Raw genomic sequence first — 10,826 nt, 5'->3', positions numbered from 1 at the left:
CCAATTATTTACGCATTTACTATAAATGCGAACAAAAGCGAGATGTTTTGTATAAAGATGTTATTGGTCAGTTTGATAGTTTTTGATTCAGCTTGGTTGTGTGTCATGACAGAAAAAAAATCACCTGGTATGTTCGATTTATAAGGCGAAACAAACAGTCCTGATATTTGCACACCGGGACTGAAACAAAAATAAATAATGAAATCTAACTACGAACCCGCCGCTTCCGTCTATTCAAGCAATACGCGTTGTTTGGACTGGAGTGGGTTCTTTACGTCAATAACTGGGCGGTACGTGAATGGGCTGTACAGGAAGGGCTCCTCATCTTTTCTTTTTCTTTTTTTTAAATGGTTGTAAACTAAACATTGGTTAATGTTTGGTTCTCTACGATGTTTCGGAACACATGAGGAGTGGACCCCTGCTTGTACTGACTGCGGGGGAGAGATCGACCCTATAAGGGTGTAAACATCCATCGGTTGCGCTCGCAGGCTAGCGACGGTGCGGGTCGCGCCATCCCGGAGCAGCCTCCGAGAGTACCGCTTGTGAATCATGGGTTTCCGCAAAAAGAACAAGAGCCCTCCGGTGCTCAGCCACGAGTTTGTGATCCAGAACCACGCCGACATGGTGTCGTGTCTGGCTATGATCATCCTGCTGGGCCTGATGTTTGAGGTACTGTATTGTATGGATGCAAACGTGTTTATTAGCCGCCTAGCTTATACGCGGTTCCGTTAGCTGGCATGACAGCACATGGATTCTGAGAGGGGCCTACATCGCGTGGAAAGTGATATTTAGACTTATTAAACATATGTCCGATAAATGCATTGACACGCGGTACAGTGTTGCATTCTTATGGCATTTTACTCACAGCATAGTGAATGTACAGTTTATGTATTGTACAGTATTTTAAACAGCTGCAGTTGAATCAGCAAATGATAACAAAGATGATGGAAAACGCAAGATAATAATGCTCTTTTCTTGTTACTTATGTAAGAGCTAGGATACGCTCCAGCTCCATGTGACACTGAATAATATGAGTAGTACAGAATGGATGGGTGTTTAACATCAGATCCCTTAAAAGCATGTAGTTCCATGTGAATGATACTTGCTCCTCGCTTTCTCTTGTATTTGTGTCTAACCGATCATTAGACTAGAAAAATTGTTTCCACTTAGTGTACGGACAGGTTTCATGTTGCAAATTGTGCCCTTGTTATTTTAAACATTTTGTCACATTCTACAAAGCAAGTCGATCAACATTTTTCTTTTCATTCCAGGTCACAGCAAAGTTTGCCATCATGTTTATTACAGTCCAGTACAACGTCACAAAAGTTCTTGGTGAGGAGAAGGCTTGATGTCTGGTGATCGTCTTCTCTCAAAGTTCAGGTTTTTACTTATGTGCGTCTCTTGTTTTTTCTTTCTTCCAGATGAAAAGAATGATCCAGTAAACCTTTACCATTATGGTCCTAAAGATGTGGCCACAGTGTTTTTTTATCTTCTAATTGTTGTCATCCTTCATGCCCTGATACAAGAGTATATTCTTGATGTGAGTATACAAACTGTACAATCATACCTTGCCTCTTGTAACACTCTTCCTTAATATATTGGCTATTTTATATGCTGGACTTTTGTAGTTAATTAGGTATGCCATTATCACTGCTTAGACCTTGAAACCATAATTGCTCCAATACTCCCGGGGCCTCATTTATCAATAAGACTGTTTCACAAGTTGTAAATGTGTACAACCGAAATTTAGAAGGTATGCAAGTTTAACAAAAAGTGATACAGTGCATATCCGTATTTGAATAGCAAAACTGAGAATCAAAGATTTTTAAGATTGCATATGTTGCATCATTCATCTTGTTTGGTTTCAGAAAATGAACAGAAAGCTGCATCTGTCAAAGACCAAACACAGCAAGTTCAATGAATCAGGGCAATTGGCAGCATTTTACCTCTTCTCCTTCATTTGGGGCTGCAGCATCTTGACAGCGGTAAGAACACATCTCTTTATTTGGTCACGCTCTTCCTTTACATTGTCTCTTTTTCTTTCCATCTTTTATTTTTTTGATAGGAGGACTTTGCAAAGAATCCCACTTTCCTATGGGAGGGTTATCCACACACTCACATGGTGTACGTAAATAGCTCCTTTCATGTTGCACTTTGTATTTAAAAATAGAAATATATTGCTTAGCAAGAAATAATAAAACATGTACAATACAGTATCTCCTCTGCTCAGTTTTCAGGTCAAGTTTTTCTACATTTGCCAAATTGCCTATTGGCTCCATGCACTTCCTGAGCTGTACTTTCAAAAAGTGCGCAAGGTAAGGCTCATTTGTAAAAAGTATGTATGTTAGCGTACGTTAGAAGTCCTTGTGCTTTCGTCAGGATTTGAAGGCCTTATGCACGTTTTAACCATTAAACCTGTTCCTTGTGTCACGTGCAGTTGAATTTTTTGGGATAACAGTTTGGCCAATTGGCTAAAAAAACAGTTGGTGAATAAATGCTTCCACCCTTAATTTGCTAATTTACTGAACTGACTGAGCTTTTTAATTGGTGCTCTGTTAAGTACTCATATTTGATGAAAATAAATCAAACTTCATTTCACATACATGTTGTCAATTCAAGTGGAACATTGGAGTTTCCATTAACCTGACTTGCATTTTGTTCTTGATTGTGAGAGGAAAATGGAGAACCAACACAAGCACCGAAATTTTACGACATTCCAGTTCAACACAGAAAGGCCCTAACTAACGTATAGATCTTTCTTTCAAACTGTGGTTTCTTTGAACTTAAAAAGTAAAAGATGTGGATTGGTTCACAAAATTTGCGGTTCGGTTTTCTCCCTGCAAATTTAGACTGTGATGTCATGCCTTGTTTGTCGTCTGTTTCCAGGAGGACATCCCCCGCCAACTCTACTACATTTGCCTTTATGTTGTTCACATAACTGGTGCCTGCATCTTAAAGTGAGTAGAGGTGCATTTACTGTATGATCTCCGCAACTTAGAACGACTGTGCTACAATGTTTGCTCTCACACAGCTATAAACCTTAAAGGGGAAGTCAACACCCCAAAAAATATTTGCAATAAAATGTTCCTTCACTCGTGTTCGTGGAATATGAGTTAAGCAGGAAAATCCTTCTGCCATCTCAGGAAGCAGCCCTTTTGTCACGTTTGTCAAAAGAAAATGACATCACAGTTGCTCGGGTAATGACCAATCACGGCTCAAACGTTTTCTGAAGCTGAGCAATGATTGTTCGTTAGCTGTGCCCTTAGCAATTGTGATGTCATTTTCAGTCAAGAGAAGTGACAAAATGGCCGCCGCCAAGATTGTTAAAAACGAGTGGATTCTACTGCTTAACTCATTTTTCACTAATGCAATTTTAATCAGAATGCCATGTTTTGACTCGTGGGCCTGCATACAATATATTCTTGTAAAGAACTTTTTTTTGGGGTTGACTTCCCCTTTAAAGAAGGAATATTACCGATGTGCCATTTTTCACTCAGATGAAATGAAAACAGACATGTTTCAAAATCAAAATACACAAATCGAAATACCCTAAGGATCAAGAATTTCAGAACACTTGACGGACAATCTTAACAGAACAAAGTGTATCTTAGCCCCCATGAATATGATAATACTTGCATTTTTAATTCCAGCAGTTGTAGATTGAGTCAATAAAAGTTTCACTATTGTTCTTTGCTTGCTCTCATTTGCTCAGCCTCCACCGACTCGGCGTGGTGTTGCTGGTCCCTCACTACTTGGTGGAGCTCCTGTTTCATGCCTCACGCCTCTTCTACTTCAGTGATGAGAACAAGCAGAAAGGGTATCATTCATACAACCAATAAGTTTGTCATAAAAATGGTGACATATTCTCCTGTGAGCTCAACCACATTGTGTATTGTAATGCCATTTTGTTTTTCTTATCTTGTTACAGTTTCACTCTCTGGGCTTTGCTTTTTGTCATCGCTCGCCTCCTCACTCTCACTCTGTCAGTTCTGACGTTTGGCTTTGGGTTGCCCCGGACAGAAAACCAAGGCTTTTCTCTTGCGGAAGGCAATTTTAATGTGCTCACCATAAGGCAAGTCAAACTGTTCGTCAGACGAATCAGCACAGATTATTTTGTGTGCAAAACAATATTCATTATTTTTATATTTTTCATAAATATCCTCTTTTTTTTTTTCCTGACTTGTTCATTTCAGTATGATTCTCTGGTCAACTAAAATGCTTTGTTTTAGGGTGCACTACTTTTAATTTTAGCATTAAATGCCTATAGCCAGAGGTGCACGCAAGTGGCAGAAAATTCTAATTGTGCACCAAAATTAAACACATCACACGTGTAACTGAACAAAAACGAAAAAGTGAACGTACAGTATTTTGGCATTTCTCTATAAATTTGGGCTCATCCGTTAGCATAGCGTAACGGCGGTAGCTGAGCGAGGAGGGGCCTAGTTAATATAAAATTTACATGAGCATGGTGCCTAGCATTTGTTTTGGTTATTGCTCTAGAAATGATGTCTCTTCCTTGTAAACTGTTATGTGATTGCCTTGAACTTACAAGCCTTTTGAAAAGGAATCTGATTATGTCAGTGCAATTTTAAGTGGTGGTTTGTTGGACCCCTGTTTATTAGCTTTGAGCTTCAGTAAGAGTCCATTTTTCAAAATCTGAATGGCTGGCTCAGCAAAATAGTTTTTGTTTCTGGATGCAAAACTCCGGAATTAAATTAAACAAAACTAACAATGCGGCTGTGTTTTTGGCCGTCTCTCTGTGCAGCAGCTAGCACAACAAAGCAAGTAATCAACAATTCCACACAATTGTCAGAATTCTCAATGATATATTTTTTTACTAATTTACAGTTATGCCCATCTTTAGTGCGCGTAGGCTGCAATGGGGCAATATATCTAATAGTGTGAGATATCCAGATAGATGTCTTTGTGGTCATCTAAACTATATATTTTCACTTGACAATTTTACTCCGTTTTAATATGAACATATAAATCACTGTACACACAAGCTTAGTGTTGTAGGTTCAAGCGTGTCTGTTTTGCCCCTTTAGGATGGCGTGTTTGGCAGCGATCTGCCTGACTCAGGCTTGGATGATGTGGAAGTTCATCAATTTCCAGCTGAAGAAGTGGAGGGAACACAACCAGAACCAGGCATCAAAGAAGAAGACTGCCAGCCCAAAAAGCAAACCTTACAAAAGGGAGCTTACCAGGGGTGAGCGGTTCCGAGCCTCAGCAGTTAGTCGGCAGCACCATACTGACACAGTGACCATACTTGTTGTTGAAGATGTTGCCTGTCTTTTTTTTTTTCCATACTCAGCTTTATTTGTATAACCCTTTAAAACTATCATTGATGCATACAAAGAGTTGCACATGGAGTGAAAATAAATCATTTAATAGCAAACAGTCAATTAAAAATATACAAAAATGCACTAAAACCTGTTGTTTTTGTTCACTTGTTTCATCAGCAGGCGCTGCCAATGGAATTATGAAGCCTGACGATAAAGCATCACCACGGGCGAGAAGAGTTAAGAACTCATAAAGATGGCTCAGTGGAGAAAAAGCTGGCACGGTGACATACTGTATGTTCTATACATCACTTAATGTGTCTACCGCTATCTAAACAAAATCACACTTAGAAACCTCACGTAGCCGTCGCTTTGGTATTCAGATTTACATTGTGAGATGCTCACTGCAAGTTATTAACTTGGTTCTCTGCCGGTTGGAGGTTGGCAGGACAGAGTCGGGTCGGGTCTGATGCTTTAAAACGAATAGATTTATCACTCTTCAAAAAAAAAGTGTCCTTTTGTGTACAACCATGATCCCGCGTTGAGTTATGGCGTAGAATGAGTTGACATTTCAGTTCTTTAAACTGCAACTTAATGTGAAGTGTTCATTTACACAAACCGTACAGGGTTGTTTGTTTGTTTTTGTTTGAGCTTTATTTAGTTAAACTGACCAAACAGGCTACTGGGGTCATGTCCCAAAAGCCTTTCTTGCACACCAGTCAGAAAAAAAAACATCCCTATTAATCACTCTGTGTATAGTAGTCATGTTATTTAGGTGCTGTTAAAATTGTGACCTAATGATCATTTATTTCCATTATGGGTGATCAGCGCCTTTGAAATCCAACACTGGATTGAGGCACTTTTTTGTTGTTGTATTTACAAACTCCAATTCCAGTGAAGTTGGGACGTTTTAGTTCAATGTAAATCAAAACAGAATTCACATGATTTGCAAATGTTTCCCAACCTACATCATAATCAGTCAAATACACTTCCAACACAAGATGATGTGTATGTGTGCGTCTAGGTTGAATTGGACTTGCAAATCATTGTACTGTATTCTGTTTTGAAGTTTTACACAACCTTTCAGCTTTACCCTACTCATAGGGGCGAGCCACGTCTGGAAGCTGTTCTGTTACCTTTGAGGCTTCGCTGTATGCATACAGTTAAATCCAACCATCAGCATGAGCAGACATTTGAGCAAGAAGGCTGCAACTCTGAGTCTTTGTATGGTACCGTCAATGCATGGTGGTTTGAACCGACTATGGCTAACTCCTACCTGCTGTTGAGTTTACTACTCTTTGCTCCCTCTCTCTTTATCTATCTCACACACAGAAGCATTCAGTGGCCTTTTTACAACTGCTGCAAGAGGGTTATTTATTTTTACCACAGATTATTGATGGTTATTATAACCAGCAAATACAGCAGTACATAGCAACCGTGCTCAGTTAATACAAACAATACAATCCTTCTTCAAGTGTCCTTATAATGTCAGTGGGTCGTATCACTTGTGTTTGTTCTGTTTGCCTTTTCGTTTGATTTCTTTCACATTCCGGGGGGTCAAGGGATTCCCTGCATATGAAATGAGAAGTGTCTATTTGTTCTATCTGTTGTATATCTGTGTGAATTACCCTGGCCTGAATTAAGATGACAAATGTGTTTGTTAATTGTCTGTTAAAGAAAAAAAAATGACAGCCTGTGTGCCGCGCATGAATCGTTAACTATCTGTCAATCAAATTCTGACTCCTCTGGGCCCCTGCAAACTGTAAAAATATGCCCGTTACACATTTGTGGATGTAAAGAAATTGCTAAAGGTCCAGTTGCAAAATTTTTCTGCGCTTGCACAAATCTGCGGCCGATCTTCCCTATTTTGGAGTACCTGTGATTGTGTTTAGGTGCTTCACTAGGAAATTTTCAAATGGTCTTGTTGGACCTTAACTTTCCTCTCGTGGACCATTTGGCTTTTTGAAGTGAACGCATTCAGAATTTATTTGTAGTCTCAGCGTAATAATGGGTTAGAAAAATGCAAATCCAGTTTCCAGTTCAACTTCTTGGGTATTGGGCAGCCAGGTTAGTTTGTTTTTGACTGTGTCACAAAGTGGAAGTAGGAGTGGAGGGCTGTTGAAGATATAAAAGGAACCCTACACTGTAATAACCAATACGTGTCAGATTTTAAAGCTATTTTTATATTGGGGGCGTCTCTTAGTGTCTATTGTTATCTAAACGGTGTGAATATGTTTTGCATTGAAATGGTTTTGAATCCAGGAATGAAGCTTGCTGAACTGTTACTGTGGTTATATATTGTTGTTTGTGTTTTTGTTTTTGTTTTTAATTTAATGACCTTATTTGATTCTTATTTTGACCCAATAAATTACATCACCAAATATTTAGAGCAGTGGTGGACAACATTTTGGGCCTCATTTGAGTTATAAAATGTACAGATGGGCCAGGTCATTGGTGAGGTGAGAAAAATAAAGTTGAAAATCTTATAAATGATCATGTAAAATAGTTTAATCTCATTTGCTGTATCATTTAATTATAATTGATTTAACACTAACGATCAAGAGCAAATTCTAATGGCTTTTTGTGCCCCTAAATGTATTTTTGATGCTGTTTTTTAAAAATGTCATTCCTTTTTTTTCTAGCACTTCAGGTTTTTGAGATATTTTATTTTTTGTTTTTTAAGTTTGAACTTAAAGACCTTGCGCTATACGGATTTAACCATGCATTGTAATTTACAGCAATGGCGTTTAAAAAAAAAAATCCACCTGTTGCTGAACCTAACCCTTTATTCATAAATATTAGTACATTTATTGCTATATTACTTATGTTATTACGTTGTCATTATTAAGATGGGAAAAATGTAATTAGTAGTTGTTGAATTTAAAGAGCAAAGCAAGCTGTATGTGGCCCATGGACCATAATTTGACCACCCCTGATTCAGAGGCTGGCTCATCTGCAATTTGGCTTTTTATTATGAACTCCACTGCACTCCATACAAAAACATGTACTGTGTAGTTGCTCATCTATTGCATTAAAAAAAATTACATCACATAATACACACATTTGGTATTGTTTGTCGGAATTATCAATTGGAGATGTTTGAATAAAAGTGATTTGTCTTTTTAACCTGTTAACGGCAACGGACTGTCGTAAATGCCCTTTCTTCTAAAAAGGCCCGTTTTAATTGAATTGCATTATTTCATTTCTGTGTGGAGTTATTTTTATGCTGTCGCCTGTTATGCGATGATGGTGTGTTTTCTTTTTGGGAATATGTTGTCTCTGAAATGGCCTGATGGTATATATAAATACGGTATATATATTTATGCAAATTCTTGTGTGTTTTAATCACTTTTTGTCGCCTTTTTTAATTTGGTGTTTAGATAAAGATTTGTGTTCATTACACGAGCCTTTTGACCCCATTTGAATCAGTTAAACTAATCAGAACAATGCATTTTTCGCATTGAGGAACTTCTAAAATAGAAGGTGCAGTGATGTTGCCAGGATTTTTCAATGTGGGGGTCATGGTGAAGAAACATTTCACTGAGGGGTGGCCATTAGTGCACGTGCATGTGCGCACGTGTGATTATGATTGAGATTGACTGTAAGAATCAAAGGTTCTTGATTAAAGACAGATTAATTAAGAGTTTTGATTCAGTTTCAATTGTACATTTGTTCTTTAAAGAGGAAGTCAACCCCAAAAAATGATTTGCAATGAAATGTTCTACAGGCCTTCGCTACTCAAAACATCACATTCTGATTAATGTTTTGTTTGCAAATCATTTTTTGGAGTTGACTTCCCCTTAAAATACATTAATATCAATGTATTGTGGCGCAATGTCATGTGATCTAAGTATACTGCATCCATGTGAAAATAGCAGGAAAGTCACTGGTAGCAAAATTTGGGTCAAGGCCACCTCTGGCTGTCATGTAGCTCTGCCCCTGTTTCAAAGGTGTGGTTTTAATGAAAAGGAAGATGATGACATTTTTTATTTCATTTTCTTACAATTTCACCCCCTAGAGCATTTGTTTGTTTGGGTTTTGCTTTGTTTATTTATTTATTGTTAATTCCTAATTCTCTTGACTAATTTCTGCCTTGTTGTTGGCTGGCAACCAACTGTGACCAGGGTGACGATAAGCAGTTGTAGAAGATGGATGTATGGAACAAATCAGTCGGGTTTATTGGTTTAATGCTATTTCTGGGCACCAGAGGGCACCCCTGAGCTTTTTTTTCCTCTCTTTTTGCCCGGCAGTCTGCAGGGGCTGAGCTGCATGCAAAGCTGCATTAATAAATCATTTGTTGGAGTGAGAAAGAGTGAAACATTGTCTTCTCAACCAGTATTGCTAGCTCAATTTAGTCCTCAGATGTCAATCAACCAAATTAGTTGAGATTCTGCACTATACATCTACATCAGGGTGTGTTTTCCGGCAATGGACTTGCGTCCACCGACCTTGTGCAACTTGACTGTTGTGACACTAACATGACACGTGCATTCATCGACCGTGATGAATGAGTCCTCCCCAGAAAAAAAAACACACCTGCAACTTAGTGCGCACATGTTGTGCTGCCCCAGAGTAATAGCTTTTCTCAGGCCAAACAGACAGCGTGATGGATCAGTTCAAGAGGCAGCGAGGAAGGATTCAGCCCTGCAGGGTCACCACAAGGACGGGAGTTCACACACACATTCTCCATCAAACACACACAAACTCATCAACAGCCCAAATATACATGATCTGGAGTGTGCTTGAGTGGCAAAGTGTCCAGGATAAAAGTGAGGAGAGCGTACCCGCCCTATTAATTCCTCTCCTACAACGAGGATAAATCTTTCTGTGAATTGTCAGTATTATGTGTAATTTCCATATAAATTAACTTCATTAAAAGTGGAGTACTTTCTTATTTAACAAAGCTCATTTTAAATTCTGTATTTAATAGGACATGTAATCCCAGACTTGCAGACAAATAGCTACCAATTAGTTGGGATGGATATTGCGTGCGTGTGTGTGTGCGTGTAATCTCTTGTAAGAGATTGTAGTCCTGCAGCATTGTTTTCATTGATTGTCTCAGATGAGCAAATTGGGCAGCAGCTGCTCACCGAGGCAGTTTTTTTCCTCGTGGTGCTCTGTGAAGCGCAGAGGGGATCTGACCTAAGACGTTCGTGACCTCGCGGCTATTTGTGGGCCAGCAGATCAGAAGGGAGCGTTTGAATTGGCCTGTAGAGCAGGTGTACAACGATGAAGGACAGCGTGGAAGGGATGGAAACATCTGGAGGCGTTAGAAACCTGGGAATAGAAAGGAGACCAAAGTTAAGAGGACATGCTCAAGGAAGCGAGGGGAGGAAAATCAGGCAAAAATGCCGAGCAGACTGACCTGGTTTTGTTTATACTGAGTGATTATAGGCACTGTGTTCAGAAATTAATGTGAGCAGAGCACTCGAAGATGACGAAACTTCCGCTTAATAACGAATTACATTAACGTTTTTCTTTTTAATTTAAAATAGCTAACCTGAAACCAGAATCTTGCGGCACATTTTAGCCAAATGTACAATC

At 38.9% G+C, this 10,826-nt stretch overlaps 1 protein-coding gene across 2 annotated transcripts; it reads left to right on the top strand.

Annotated features, from left to right (window-relative positions):
• The first annotated feature begins 217 nt into the window (after positions 1-217).
• LOC148339758 (translocating chain-associated membrane protein 1-like 1) lies at positions 218-8,611 on the top strand. Of its 2 annotated transcripts, none has more exons than XM_088290511.1 (11): positions 218-669; positions 1,272-1,332; positions 1,422-1,540; positions 1,869-1,985; positions 2,066-2,124; positions 2,231-2,315; positions 2,887-2,957; positions 3,713-3,817; positions 3,929-4,072; positions 5,049-5,209; positions 5,466-8,611. In XM_088290511.1, exons 1-11 carry the CDS (start codon positions 550-552, stop codon positions 5,534-5,536), a joined length of 1,113 nt encoding a protein of 370 aa, XP_088146637.1. In that variant the 5' UTR covers positions 218-549; the 3' UTR covers positions 5,537-8,611. The 2 variants fall into 2 exon arrangements, with proteins under 2 accessions (XP_088146637.1, XP_088146636.1); XM_088290510.1 differs by having other exon boundaries at positions 223-669; positions 5,463-8,611.
• The last annotated feature ends 2,215 nt before the right edge of the window (positions 8,612-10,826 follow it).

The sequence above is a fragment of the Idiotropiscis lumnitzeri genome, chromosome 3 (genome assembly GCF_059441095.1).
Source record: "Idiotropiscis lumnitzeri isolate Australia: NSW breed Sydney's pygmy pipehorse chromosome 3, RoL_Ilum_1.0, whole genome shotgun sequence".
NCBI lineage: Eukaryota > Metazoa > Chordata > Actinopteri > Syngnathiformes > Syngnathidae > Idiotropiscis > Idiotropiscis lumnitzeri.
Note: the sequence above shows the minus strand (reverse complement) of the source record. Positions and strands in the feature narration are given on the sequence as shown.